The 15,832-nt window shown below is 38.3% G+C and overlaps 1 protein-coding gene across 3 annotated transcripts in view; it reads right to left on the bottom strand.

Moving 5' to 3' along the window:
* Positions 1–15,832, bottom strand: part of Clvs2 (clavesin 2) — an 88,816-nt gene that overhangs the window by 62,518 nt on the left and 10,466 nt on the right. For 2 of the 3 annotated variants that reach the window (XM_026787389.1, XM_026787390.1), the window contains exon 2: positions 14,448–15,053. In XM_026787389.1, coding sequence (XP_026643190.1) covers positions 14,448–14,836 — 389 coding nt within the window. In that variant the 5' untranslated portion in view covers positions 14,837–15,053. Of the gene's footprint in view, positions 1–14,447; positions 15,351–15,832 lie in introns of all 3 variants that reach the window. The other variant, XM_005363644.3, reaches the window with a different exon arrangement.

Raw genomic sequence — 15,832 nt, 5'->3', positions numbered from 1 at the left:
GGGTCTGGGTGGCCGGGAAATGAAAGCACAGTCTATCTACAACCATGAACATGTATGGGCACTCTTAATTATCCAATAAATACAACTATTTGCATAGCTTTTTTTTACTTAATTAGACATTGTAAGTCATCAAGGAATACTTAAATAGAGACACTAAGATATAGATTAGAGGCTTAAAAATCACCTAAAATACACTGCCATTTTAGCAAGAGAGTTAAGCATGTTCAAATTTTGGGTGCCTATGTAGAATGCTGAAACCAATGCCCAAAGACACTGGGAGAGACAACTAAACTTGAGAAAACATGAGAAGTTTCAGATTCTCATCCAAAAAAACAAGAGCACTGTATGTGAGAGCTATGTATAAAAACCACAAGTCCTTAATGCTTCTACTGTGTTTCTCTCATAAATATGAAAAAATAGAAGACAGGAGGAGTGGAATTAGAAACGATAAATAAAAACAAAAGGAAAAAAACTAAATAAATCCATAACTCTATTATATACTAGGCTGTCCAAATTTAAGGATTAGTATCTTTAGTTCTACTGCCTTATACTTGGCGTTGTGCCTTCACACAATTTAGAAACTCAATAGGTGCACACACTCTCCTGTAAAACAACATCAAATATAAGTGCAAGGGCACTAGATTATAGGTTGAGACACGGCCTCAGTGAGGGAAGAGAAAGGAGGAAACATGTGGCTCATTTGACAAGTATTTTTAGAGGTGATCTTATGATTCTTAGAGATGATCTTCAGAGTGAAGAAAATAATGACATGAAGAGTATATATAGCTTCAGTCACCGAGAAGAAGTAAAGATCTTTACTAAAAAACCAACAATGTAGATAAATAAAGCAAGGGGGTGGTTTGAAAAGAATTTTTGAAGACAATCTGTTGTAGTTGATAAACACAGTGTACCCAGAAAGGTACATTGGAGAAACACTTGAGAAAGTATATCCTAAACTCAGGAAAGAGCTCAGAGTTAAAAAAAAAATACTGGAATCAGAAGCAAATAGACCCTATAATCAAATAAGTTAAGGGATAAGACAACACTAAAAATTAGTCCAAGAAAGTAATTGCTAGGAATTGCGTACTTTAAAGTGAGTCAGAAAATGTATGAACACTGTTGGCAGTTTAATTGTTAAGCAGTAGTATTTGATTTTGAGTCTTTTATCTAGATACATTCGCCTGGAGAGTCTCAGTGAAAGCTATGAAGAAACCGGGAACTTGGGGCAAAGAAGAAAATAGAGAGTGAGTTAAGTTAGGAGTAGAAACTGTCATCACTCAGTGAAAGAGAAAGGATTGCCAGGATGGCCGTGTACACTTAAAAGGAAGTTATTCTCTCTTTACTTGTAAAAAATATTTGGAGGCTAATAGAGAAAGTATATTAGTTTAGAAGGAAAAAATAGTTAACACTGCATCTTCAAGCAATTTCTTACCCTCTTGAGATCCCATTCCCTACCTGTAAAGCTAAGACTCTGAACCAGACTCAGCCCTACTATTCTAAAACTGACAGAGCAAAGCCACAACCTCAGAAAATTCCAAGATGGAATCTCTGCCACACCTATGGTAAGTTGATCTGTGTGGTCCTCAATGTAGTGCTGGTTTATAATTCTGAGGTGCACTTCCTGTATCTGAGAAAAATAGTAGTAACTATGTATATCACTGGGGCTGAGACTGCAAAAATAAAATGATCACTCTGCTTTTATCTCACAGATCGGCAAACAAATAAGAGTAATAAATAATATAAGTGAACTTAAGAATAGAATAAGAACGTGCTTATTTTAACAAATGCACAAAAGGACTTTTGACAAAATCCAGCATCATTTCACAATAAAAGTCATAGAGAGGATAGCTTCAGAGAAACCATACCACAACAAAATAAACGTGATAAAGCCCACACTACCATAGTTGATGCAGTCCATTTAAATAAGGAATGGAAAGGGACTTTATTCTCGCTGCTGCCCTCCTGTTCAATAGAGTGTGAAAAGCCTTAGTTCAAGCAAATGATTGCAAAGAATTTAAAAAGGATACAAATAGGAAACTAAGTCCTGCTCTTCGTCTGCCAATAATTTGTTTTTGTAAATAAAATATGAGATGAGTTCACCAAAAACTTCTTGAAGTCCTTAAACTTTCAGCAAAGTAGCTGGATGCAAAATTAAAACAAAAATTAGTAGCCATTCCACATACCAAGACCAAACATATTAAATGAGAAACTGGGGAACTGCTCTCATTCATAATAGAAAAACAATATGAAACAAACAAATGAACATACACAAAGTAAAAGCACAAGAAACATATATAGATGCATAAACACACACATTTGAACACAAAGGAATCTGAGGAAAACACAAAACCTGAAAATACAATATATATGAGACAAAGAACTTCTAACAATGATGTTGAGTTGGTTTTGTGTTGGCCATCTGTGTCTGGCATGAAACCTGCCCTTAAGAATAGTTTATTTCCCTAAGACTCACTTAGATAAAACTAATGTTTTTATTTGCAAGTGGTTATCATTTGGATATAGGTTTTTGGATTAGAGATATGGGCATGTATTCACTTCTTTCTGTGGCTGGACCCCATCTGGTGCAGACCCCTACAGGTCTGTTCATGCTGTCCTAGTCTCTGAGTACATGTGTGCATCACTGAGGCTGTGTTTAGAAGGCTTTATTTCCTTGGTGTTCTCCATCCTTCTGGCTCTGGATGGGAGGAGTGGTGGGAAGGAATTGGGAGGAGTAGGAAGAAAAGAAACTGTAATCATAGTATAGTGTATGAAAAAATATGTATTTTTAATAAAAAGGAAAAAACTTGAAGTAAAACTAAACAAGAAAAATTTTAAATATTTGAAAGAAATTAAGTTAGCCCTAAAGATGCAAAAACCTCCTATACTGACAGAGTAGAAGAACTGACATTATAAAGACAATCAGCTTACAAAAAGCAATGTACAGATTCAATGCAATACCAAACAAAATATCCTTTCCATTTTTAACAGAACTAGAAAAAAATCTTCAAATTCATATATAAACACAAAATACCTGTACATCAAATGTAACCCTGGGAAAAAATAATGCTGTAAGCATTATAATATCCAATCTTGAGAGTGAAACACAAAATAATAATAAAAGCAGTATGATGATCTCATGAAATAGATACATATATTAATGAAATAGAATAGAAAATTCATAACTAAGATCACCCATCCACTGATTTTTTTACAAGGAAGCCAAAAATACAGATTGGAGAAAATACAGTGTCATCAACAAACAATGTTGGGGAAATGGATGGTATCTACATGTGTAATAATTAAACTGGACCTTCATCTCTGACCTTTCATAAAAACTAACTCCAATTCAGCTTCTATACAGCAAAGAAAATAGTCAACTGAGTGGAAAAGCAGCTTACAGAAGGAGAGAAAAATTTTCCCATGTACCCTTGGATAGAGAATTGATACTACTGAAAAAAAATCACAAAAAATGAAACATAAAACATCAAGAAAATAAGCAATCAAGTAAAAATCAGGCTGTAAATCTGAGGAAAGAGACCCAAAGAAATAGCTAATAGCTATTATTGTAATAAATACAAATAGCTAATACCCATTTTGAAAACATTAAATCTTTGACTGTCAAGGAAATGCTAACTAAAATTGCTCTGACTTTTTACCTCTCTCATTACAGAACAGCTATTATTAAGAAGTCAAATGACAACCAAGACCCGAGAAGGTGTGGAAAAAGAGCACTTGCTCACTGTTGGTGGGAGTGTACACTAGTGTATCCACTATGGAAATCAACATGGAGTAGAAATGTAGCCATACGAGACATAGCTTTTCAACTCCTGGGCATATACCCAAAGGACTCTACTGCAGGGATGGCTGCTCACCCATAACCATTATTTTCACTGTTTGCAACAGCTAGGAAGTAGAATCAGCCTAGATGCCCCATCAACTAACGAATAGGCAAAGAAAATGTAATACCTATACAATGAAGTGTTTTATTCAGCCGTACAGGAAAATGACATTATGGAATTTGAGGTCCAATTGATGCAACTGTAAAACTTATACTGAGTGAAATAACCCAAACCCTGAGAGACAAGCACTACATTTCACTCTCACATGTAGATCTTAGCTTCAACTTTCCAATTTTGAGTGTTCAACTTGAAGCGCCCACAGAAACCTGGAAGCTAGAAAGAAGACATTTGCAGGGGTGGGGTGTAGGGGAGATAATAGAACAATGGTAATACCAGGGGGAATGCTGCCTAAAAAAAAAAAAAACAGGTGTAGGGAGAGAGTGCTGACTAAATCAAAAGTTGTATAAAATGATCATATGGAAATCGATTATCTTGAAAACCAATTAAAAAGTATAATTTTTAAAATGAATTTGAAAGGACATGTCTTGCATGAATGGACAATGTTGCTCTTAGAAGCTACAGACTATTATTAAATGTAATCCCACTGTGTTCTTTATGAGTTCTTAATCACCCACCCACCCCCAAAGAACAGCAAAATAATTGACAGTTCCTACTATTCCACTTACTTGCCACACCAGAACTCAATAAGAGCCAGTTGCTGAAGACACCACAAACCTTGATTTCAAGATATATAGATGTCAGACTGAGCTAGAAGTCTTCTCCCTGGTGGCTAGTTTTCATAGTTCCAGAAGGCACCATCCAGGATACCAGAGGAGAAAAGTTATCAACAGTCTTAATATACAATGCCAACCTACAAGGTAAGATATGCACTCTTGTGCACTAGTGGTATGTATGACTGCTATGGAGATAGTCAACCACTCACTCTCTAATTTGATAGAGACAGGAGGGAAATAAAAAGAGGTAGGAGGTGAGCGTAAAGAAAATGTGTTATACATATGCTCATAGTTGGGAAAACACTAAAAAGAATGATCTTAAGTTGGACTATGTACTTTTAAAAGAAGTAAGCATCAAAATTATTTTCAACTACCTAGAATATATCCAGATAACTACAGGTCTCAGTGTAAAAAAATCTAAAGATAGCTCTTGAATATGTAAAATAATAAAACTACTCAAATTTATATTATTCTTATTTATTTGTCTGGGCCAGGGTGGGTACAGCTGTGTACATGCTAGAGTTTAGGTGCAGAGCAGAGAACAACCTTTGGAAGCCAGTTCTTTCCTTCCACCATCAGGGTCCCAAGGGTTAAAATCAAATGTCAGGTTGAGTGGTAAGTGCCCTTGTACCTTGACCCATCTTGCCAGTCCCCAGTATCAGAAAACTTTTGGGGAGAGCTGAAGACTTCTGCAACTCATCTGCCTGGAATCTGTGTAATGTGCCTGGTAGGTTTGGATCCCACTCTGTGACTGACCCACATTCACTGTAAACACAATGTTCTGAACGTGTTCTGAATTGGAGTTTGTAAGCCTGCAGACATAGCAAGTTAGAGAAGAAGGAATTTGTTTTAGGCTAAAATTGGGCACCTATTCAAAAACTCATTTTTAGTTTCTGAAATTCACAATAAAACCATGTTTAAGAAAGAAATTTTCATTTGCAAAGGCCTAATTTGGATATTCCCTCATGAGGATGATTTATCCTTGCATTACCCATAAGATTCTCAAATTTTATTGATGTGAAAACATTATAAAATGCAATTTGAATTTGAAATATGCTTCAAAGGGGTGATGAAATTGTATGTTGTGAAAATCAATCATGGCTCCAGTGAGGATGAACCAAGAGACAATCTGTTTCAAGAAACACACATGGAGCATGGTCCCTCAAACCTGTATCAAAGTCAAGAGATGTATGCATATCATTATTCCTAAGGGAGCAAAACAAGGCAAATCACAGTGTAAATGAGGGAAAGACTCAGACACTCAAAATTTTCAAGAGAAAGTCTAACCTTTTAAAAGACATTCAGTGTCTTACTTCAAAAAGGGAACTAAACAGCCTGCTATAAACAAATCATTTTAATGTTTAAGTTCAAGAACAGATGCATTAAAAGGTTCCAAGCTAAGCTCATTCGGAGGGCAAGCCAACAGCACTCTCGACTTCCTCTGGCCCTCTGTTGTCAAACATGTCATATTCTCACCATTAGCAACCCAGCAGGTGCTTGCTTTACAGAACATTATTACTCAGGCTCCCGCCACTGCCTGGAAAATACACTCCACAGAGACACAACATCTACTAAAAAAAAAAAAAATCATTTCCTCAGGTATCATCCCATCATTTTCTTTTTAAAATTATTTTCAGATGATATTTTTAAATTAAAGTCCACAACAATGGAATATTGTCAATGTCCACATTTGGGGTATAGACCTCAACTGTGTGAGCTCGGCCATTGCTGTTCATCTCTTGCCTACCAGGGAAGAGTCATGAATAAAAACTAGCACATTGTTGCAGCTCCTGACTACCAACTGTGCTTCCCAAAATAGCAGGAACCAAGGCTTGAATCAGTTGAAAGATGCAGAACACATAATAAGAGGAAATCACGCTTCTAACAAAGGGCAGCATACCATGCAAACCATTGCTCTCAAAGGAAATTAAACCTCCTATAAAAATTTTTTTCAAAAAAAAAGAAGTCATTGACAGTCGTAGCTCCTTACTCACTGTGTAGTAAGAAAGCATTGAACCTCTCCTGGAGCCCATCAGTTATAAAAGTCAGTCTTCCTTACAGACTGTAATACATCCCTGAATTCATAAGTTGGGGTCATTTTTATTTAACATAAAACCTTAATGTAAAACTTACAGCCATACAAAATGCAAGATAAAAGCACAGACTACTATTTATTTCTCTAATCCCAGTTTCCTTTTGTGCACTGAAGAAGCTGTTGAATGTCATTATGTTTTCATTTCCTTTTTAAAAGTCTGAGATAATACCATTGACCCCGTAGGACAGACTGTAAAATGTGCGGCTCTGTGCCTACCAGACTCCATATTCAGGTGTGCAGTTCTCTGATTCCTGCAGGCATCTTCTCTGTCTAAACTCACTTATTCTGCACTCGGGATTTGGACCTTCCGAGTATATAGTCTTAGTTTCACAAAAATTTTATAAGGATAAAAATGAAATAAGGGAAGTGTAAACAAGCAATTAGTGGTGCTGGGTCTGTAATGAAAACAAGAGGAGTATCTGCAATCAGCTTTGCTGCTGAGACTACCTTGTCCTGCATTATTACACTAAACTACTTTTCCCCTTCCACTTCTTCCTCCCGCCTCCCAAATGTAGAAATAGAATTCGGTCTCCAGCTTCTTCATGGGGTAACTCACAGACTTCCAGAGTCATGTGTCTAAACCTTTGACCATGGTACTGGGTAAAGCCCGATTGGTGGACTCAGAGCCAGTGTCACTCCTGAGGCGTGCCTCATCCTCCCAGTTGCTATGTAAATAGAAACACTTCAGTATCCCTTGTTAACTGAGATATTTGGTACTAATGTAACTTATTTCAGTGTTATCCAAACCAGCTTTTCCTCTGGGATTGCCAGCACTGAGCACTTAATGAATAATATTTCATTAAATTTCCTTTTACCTCCATATTTAGTCACCAAAACCCAACTATTTCTTTTTTCCCTATATTCATGTACCTTTGGTATCCAATGGCTCCTTTCCACCAGAGTCCTATCTCCATTGTCTAATGGCACTGTGCCTCTTTCTCTTTGTCACCTCTCTTTGTCTTTCCAGATATCCTACCTACTCTCTTGTGTGAATCTATTCTTCTTGACAACTGCCTATAGCACTAGTCATCCATGGCTCTTCCCAAATCCCACCATTTCCTTAAAAGTCTTGCTTCTTACCTTACAAACTCACATCCAACAAGCTCACTCCAGACATTGAGATTTTGTCACATGGCAATCCTCCCAAAACACTGGTATATTTCTCTCCCCTCCCTTTTCTTCAGTCTATTGAATTTGCCACTGCTTCTCATTTTCCTTAAGTTTTACCCTTCTCTCCTCCAGTATGCTCTGATATGTGAGGTTGTCTCCACTTATTGGAGACTTTGGCACCATTTTCCACTACAAACCTATATATCTCACAGGAAATCTCTGCTTGTGTTTTGACCTCCTACGTCTAACCTTACCTTTACAGCTGTGTTTTCACACAGGCCCTGCACACCCAGCTCTCTAATATGATAGGCAAAAAGTCAAATTATTTCCAGAGGATACCAAGCACATTGTTTATTCCCCCACACAGAAGAAAACAAGGTACCATCGCTTCTTGTAAAGATGTGGATTATGTCATTCACTTCAAGCTTCCCTCTCCCTCCAAAGAACAATATGAAATGTTACCTATATAGGACAGAAAGAGTTATGTAATAATAGTGCTTAGTAGTGAAGAAAAATGAAACTTTGATTTTTTTTTAATTAAAGAAATGAATTACGAGAAGTGAATTACAAAATGTGCTTCTCAAAAACACTCAAGGTGACCAGGCAAAGTTCTTCTTTTGCTTCTAGCCAAGCAATTTTTGGTATTTTCCCTGGACCATGTTTCCCTCCCAGAGTCTATAGCATCCCTGCTTTTAGTGCAAAAAGACCAACTAAAATGCAAAATAGGTTGTGTCCTCTTCTTTTGAACCTTTTCAATATCACGGTGAAAATATGAGCTAGCATCCCGGTATCACACTGAACAGCACAACAGCTAACATTTTCCCTTTGTCATTAAATCAATCAACCATTATAAAACTCTTCATTAAGGATAGCCCAAACCACCCCCCCAAGTTTTCATTAAACCACATTTTTCTAATGTCAGAAGTATTTCCTATTGGAAATGCGCTTGAGGTTGAAACAAAGACAAAGAATTGCTTTACTGATGCTGCAATCTATCATTAGTACTAAAGCTGATGAACCCATTTAGAGGTTTTATATTAATACAGTGACAATAATGATTAATAATAATACTTCTATCTGGGTAATAGTTAAAACTTTCAAAGCAATATCAAATATACTATTTAATCTTGACATAATAACGAAGTCTCAGTACAGGTTTGAGCCTATTATTTTGTATGGGTCTCAGAGAACTTAAGTTTTCACAGAATCTCCGTGGGAAGAATGAGGTTAGTGTATATTAGAAGTCAGTGTCTTTTTGTCACCATTAGAAGAAGGCTGTTTCTACTTCCTTTAGTGTCTTATACATAGAACACAGTTTAATGAAGTTGATCTGCATTTGTGTGCCTTATCGGCATGTACATGTCAGATCATAGGAAATTGGAAAGTCAATACAACATGGCACCTTCCTATTGAGCCAGGCACTCTCCAACCTAGCCAGAGTAAAAGATTTTATAGAGGAAAACCAGTAACACATTCAATGGAGGCAGGATGAAGTGGCTAAGCCTACATGCCTTAGATGAAATATGAAAGAAGTCATGCCTGACTTCGGTCTCTGAGTACAGATTAACTGTACAAGAGAACCACAGAGATGTGACATCCACAGAAAAAAAATCATTCTATGGGCAAAAAAAAAAAAGGCAAAAAAATCCACAACCTAAAATAAAACAGATTCCTTCCAGACAACACAAAAGCACATCAGGAAGCCAAAATTCCAGGACTAGCTACTCTAAGCAAATGTCACTTGCTACAAACAGTGTTTGCTCTCAGAACACTTTTTTTCACCTTAACATTTTGTGCCCCCCCTTTTTCTCTATACTCTTAAGATTGAACAAGATTTTTTAAAATCACAAATGGATTTTTTAAAAATAAATATTAAGGCTGATTCAGGTTGGCAGCTATCTGTTCACAAATGGAAATCACTAATTCACTTAGTAGTCAATGGAAGCCAGGGATGTCCATAATCTAGTTGACAAAAGATGCAGAAGTGTTTTTGGATAAATAGATAGATAAAAGGAGGGAGGGAGGGAGAAAGGAAATAGAACAGTAAGACTAAATTTACTTAGCTAAATAGACAATATGTTCCTTACACAAACTGAGTAACAGCTGCTCTGATGCCCCAAATTCTAGCAGCAACTATAGTATCTTCAACAAATAATTTGGGGCCCAACTGGTTGTTAGTTCTTTGGTCTTTCACATTTTCTCCAGAAAAGTTATATATCGCTTAACATTACAAAGCAGATGATACGTGTTATGCTCATCCTTAATACTTAAACATCTTTAGATAAAAAACAAATCACTGACAAAAATTATTTTTAAATCAAATTGAATGAAATGTTAATAACTCATTAACTATAATCAGGGCATAACACACCAGAATAGATTTTCCTCCTGCTGTTAACTCTGCTCATTATAATAACAATTATGTATCTCCTTTGGGCAACATTAAAAAAGCTCAGTCTTTGTTTTCTCAAATGGAAGAAACTCATCCAGTTACTAAAGATAACTTGCCGAGCTACTAAGTGTTGACTCCTGTGTTGGTACACTGTTAAACATCTCATTTGAGTCATCCTGTAGCAACGCAAGTCCTTTGCTACTCTTCAACCTTGTTGAATACTGCTTATTTGTAACATGGGAAGAGCCTGGACCAAACCTAGTCAGCATGCGAGCTAGAGTTGTTTCTCTCATCTTTGCTGCTATTTTAGTACTATTCCACTAGTTGCTGCATAATTGGCCCAGTTTTAAGAGACTGTCCTATTTTTTTTTTTTCAGGAATCTGTCACTTTATCTCTTTCCCACTTCCCAAGACAGCTTTTTATATCACCTTCAGTCTCTCTATGGTCTGTACCTTTGCTTGGCATCAGTTGCTACTTCCAGAACATTGTTGAGAGAACTTCCTTACAATTATGGAATATCTCCAGTAAATATTACTGTCCATCGATCGAGTGCCCTCCCTTCCGTGTATATGTGTGTGAAATGTGTGGTGTACAGATACAAGTAAAGGCCAGAGTTGACAACCTTTGGTGCTGTCAATCCGCATCTTCCATCTCCATTGAAAGGGGGTTTCTGCAGTTTTGCCACTGTGTAAAATAAGCTGGTCTATGAGAGTCTAAGAATTCTCCTGTATCATATTCTTGCAAATGAGAGCACTGGGGTTACAGAGGCACAGGCACCATGACTAGCCTTCACATGGATTCCAGAATTTGAGCTTAAGTTACCATGCTTTTGTGACTAGTGCTTTTCCACACTGAGCTACCTCCACAGCTGTTATGTATGGATTCCAATTTCTCAGATATTTGTTCTTACAATCTAAGGTCCAGAATGTTTTCCCTTTTGATTCTAAGCTTCCTTTCCACTCGAAGCTATCTCTTGTAGCTTCACGGACCATTATCCCCAGACTTTTGACAAAATTGACTGGAAAAAATTGAATTTATCTACTAGTCCTAAGCAAAGCACTATCACTGAGGAGGCAAATGGGGCATGTGATGTCTGGGGTCCAGGAACAACTGTGACATTCAGATGGTGCAGCGTGACTATCAAATTGCTTTTAATTTCCTTGTGTTTACTTCTATTTTCAAAAATTATGTTAGGTGATCTGAAAAAAAAGAAGACAAATTTGTGTGACTCTTCCAAGGTATAGCCTGATCGATGAAATGCACGTCGTCTGAGCCTATTCCAGTCCTTTCTAAAAAAACCACAGATGAAAGCAAAAGTCACTTGACATTTTAGACTCTTCAGTTGCATTCGATTTATTATAGAGTGGTTACACTGCAAATACTGAGCCCCGCATAATCTTATTGATGACTCTATGTCTCAGAAAGTTTTTGGAAATGCTTCATGATGAATCCAAACTAAGTTGTACTATATTTCCATAGAAAAAGTCACTATTCTATTTATGCTTTCCTCTCACATACACTTAAATGTCCAGTGTCCTGGGGAACATCAAAACTTTTCTTCCTTATTCAGTACAGGAGAAAACTCACTTATAAATTTTGGTAAAAACTCTGTAACTTTTATTTCAACTCGACTTCTTTCTGAGTCTCTTAGCTTCTCTCACCAGATTAACTTTCTGTGGACTTGTCTTTTTTTTTAATTCATACATTTCATTTCAGACATGCAGTCTTCTTGAACTCAGGTGATTTGGGACTGTCAAGATGACAAAAGGAAAGAGTGACTGAATCACACAGCAGGAGAGGGCTGGGGAACAGGAGAACGTGGCTTGTGATATGTGCACCTAACGGAGCATTATTACCAAGTGTCATATAGAGAAGTGCCCAGAGATTTCCGCTGGAATCAAGTAAGATAAGCCACAAGACTTAGAACAGAAAAAGGAAATCCAGACTGAAACGAACTGGGGCGGCTCTGGCCCTGGGAGAGACCGCTTTCCTTTCATTTTAGGGAAAACATCACAACACTATTTCAGCACACATTCTGAAGATGAAGGCTTTCAGAGAACGCCAAGGTTCAGAACTCTTTATCTGTGTCCCTGTCCATCAGTACATGTTGATTTGAAATGCGGCATAGGTAAGAAAAGAGAAGGAATGATTTTATGAGTAGTCTATGAATAAAGAAGGAGGAAATACCTGGAATTTAGAAAAGCCCTAAACCAGGTTTGTCCTTTTCCTGTTGATGTGCTATGCCTTCTAGGAGACAAGTGCCCCCTCAACCACAGAAATGATACCCTAGGTGTAGACCCTGAGACAGAAATGATACCCAAGGCATAGACCCTGAGAGTCCATGTCCATAAAAGGTGGCTTCTCATTTTTAATTTTAACTACACATGCATTTATTATTGCTTATCATCTTATATTGGCTTATTGAAAATAATTCTACATGCCAATCAATAAATTCCCTCCCACTATAGATTTCTAAGGAGAGTCTTAATGATTAATAGCCTGTCTTTTATATTAATGCATGCAGTAAGCAACTAAAACACATTCTATTTTCTATAGCCAAAATACTCTTCTTCAAAATACCTAAGAACTGCAAGTAACAATCATTTTGGTGTGGTTTTTAAATTGTGACTATTTGCACACTTACAGAAAAATGTGTGTGTGTATGTGTGTGTGTGTGTGTGTGTAACCTGCCTTTCTAAAGACTTAAAACAGATTCAAGGCATATTTGAATATAAAATGTCTTCATATCACCATGGTCCAATATAGCATAACATCATAACTTAATGAATACCTTTCCAGCCTAGCTGATATAAGGAATATGATGTTCTGTGCCATTTTGTCATGTTGTTTTTATATTTTGGTAGAAAAAATAGTTTGCATAATTCGATAGTGAACTTCTCACATTAACAGAAAAAAAGACTCAAAGAAAACATGTAGTCAATGGGTGGGATTTCATAGTCTTTTAAAATTTCCTACCGACTCCCCCCCTCCAATAAAAATCAATGTAAGATTCATAGCAAGGGAACTCCATCCCATTTTATGGTTAATCTTGTCTTGAGCTCCTAAATTCTGTGATTCTCCAGATAATAGGTAATTTCTATATTTACTAGGAAAAATTATCAGTAGAATCTTTCAACCTAGAGTTACAGGAGAGTATGACCAATTAAAAGAGGAAAAAACTATTAAAATATCCATTTACATTTTAACATACCAATCACACTCTCAGAAGTCTGTTGGGGAATCTGTTAGAGCTATTGTGTCTCTCTTTAACTGCAGAATCATTTACATTGCTCCAGAAATAGGTTAAACTAACCAGATGCATCCAAAGACACTACTCACAGGACTGAAGAGACCAAATGTTTTAACAACTGGTTTCATAAATCTGATGAAACACGTTCAACTTTGTAATTGGCAGAAACTACCTTGCCCTTTTAAAGAGCCTTTTATATAAGTTTTATGTCTTCCAGTCTGAGAAAATAGTTGTGATGAAGAACATAGAAACGTCACTGTTAGCCTTTTTCTACAGTAGAGGAAGTAAGAGCATTATTTCTCTTCCACTAAACAGCACCTGAGCTCACAGAGCCTTCTAGCCGATGTATCTTAAAGTTTCCCACTTCAAAAGGATGCGCAATCACATCAGACAGGAAGCATACCCTTCAGATTAGTGACAGGTGTCTAACACGAACACCAGTCAGCCTTTATTTTCAGTGTCGCTGAGCATGCTCCGCGACAGAGGGGACAACTCTTCCTTCTCATTGAAGAGACACAGATCACATGATGCCTTCATCTACACATCACCAAGCAGAAAAGTTCCCAAGCAAGAAAGCTGCCTGTTCGTGGTTAAGCAGGAGCCTGTTTGGGTGAGATAAAATGCCAATACGAGGGAGCGACAAAGGCAAAAATGCCAATGATGAATTGAAGAATTTCTTGAGAAAGAAGAAGGAAAAGTTGGCTCTATTCCTTCCCCATTATTAAACATCAGGATTTAGAAGCCAAACGCTATTCAGTAGCTAATTAGTTCTCAGCATAAAAATTGCTTTGGGGAACACATAGAGCTACAGTAGGAACCGTGTCAGCGTAGGAAGTTTTAAAAGCAAAAAATACAAGCCCTTCCCAGAGACCCTACCTAAAGCTCATTTCTCAGTCTCATTTTCCCTTTGCCGCCAGCCAAACCATCAAAAGCATTGAAGCTGCACCACTCCAAAACTCCTTGGAGAAGACTCTAAAAATTAGAAGATCAAAAGATCATAAATGAAATTTTGGCTTTAGGATTTACCTGCTCTGGTCCCAGTTAGCAGCAAACAGGACTAGAATTTTCCTCCCATAGTGGTCCAGATTGGCCAGGCCTCCAGGAAAGCCATCCTTCAGTGCCTGCTTGATGCCAGGGTCAGTAGCCTTGAAGCTTTTGAACATATCCAGGTTCTGCTGCCGATACTCAAAGTACTGGGCCAAAAGGCGGAAAGCCTCGAAGTGATGAAACTTCCTGGCCCGCAAGAAGCGTAAGATGAAAGCGTCATCCGTGCGCAGAAAGCCAATGTCTGGCCTAGTGATGACCATGTCCCTCACCTCCTGGATGTCCTGGTGCAGAGTGTCTGGGTTCTCATTGAGTTCCAGGCGAGCTTTCTCCAGGGTCTCAGGAGAGAGACCAGCTTGCAAATGAGTCATTGTTCCCCTGGTCCCAAGCTGTCCTCTCTGAAGCTCTTCTTGTGTGTCCAACAACGCACCTGGCCTTTGCCACCTCCACACCACACTCCAGCCCCCAGTTCTAGCTGCTGTCTGCTTCCTTTCCTGTACAGGAAATGGTTCCTCTTCGTGTTCAGTCAAGTACCCTGTTGCTCCTGTTTCCCCCCCAACACACACACACACACACACACACACACAGCTTTTCTGGAGAGTACTTAAACTTCTAACCCCAGTCTCCCTAAAAAACAACGCCTCCCATTAGAAGTGGGCCGCTGGGCAGGCCCTTCCAGCCTGCCTCTTGCCCTTTATCTCTCCGAATAAAAAGAAAGGGGGGGGAATAAAAGAAAAAGAGAACCCCTAATTCCACTTAGCATTGGCGCTTCAGGTCTTGAGTCTGTCTTCTTCTCTTGTCTTGTACGATGTAAGGAAAACAACCCCCACGCACATCTCAGCCCCAGCACTGTGATGCTGCTGCGGTCCCTGCTGAAGGATGTGCCTGCCAGGGATAAAGACGGGAATTCTGATTAATAATAAGGTGGCTCTTCAGCTCTAAGCTCCAGGGCGGGGAGGGAGAGTCTTTGGCAGAAAGAAAAAGAGAGAAAGGAGGAGAAGGGAGCTCATTTCTCCTTCTGCTTATTCAGAGATGCTATTTTTACAGGCTATCTTTGTGCGATTTTTACTTTAGGTTATTGTGGTCCAATTAGGGGAGACTGCAGATAGTGTGCACCCTTCCTTCCGCCCCTCGTCCACACACCGTGATCTCATAAGGCTCCAGCTGGGTTTTGGGTACCGTTGACACGGGCGTGGGCTCCCCCACCCCCGCCCCCAACTTCTGCCTAGTCTAGCCCTTTATTTCAGAGGACTTGCCAAGGGAGTGGAGGGTGAGGATAAGAACTGGAGGAGACCTCTCTGGAAGCATACATGTCAAAACCAGGGTGGATGTATGGAGTTGTAGAAAATGAAATTAAAAAAAAAATG

Source organism: Microtus ochrogaster, linkage group LG9, assembly GCF_000317375.1.
Source record: "Microtus ochrogaster isolate Prairie Vole_2 linkage group LG9, MicOch1.0, whole genome shotgun sequence".
NCBI classification, from domain to species: domain Eukaryota; kingdom Metazoa; phylum Chordata; class Mammalia; order Rodentia; family Cricetidae; genus Microtus; species Microtus ochrogaster.
The sequence above is the reverse complement of the archived record's forward strand: the minus strand, read 5'-3'. Positions and strand labels throughout refer to the sequence as shown.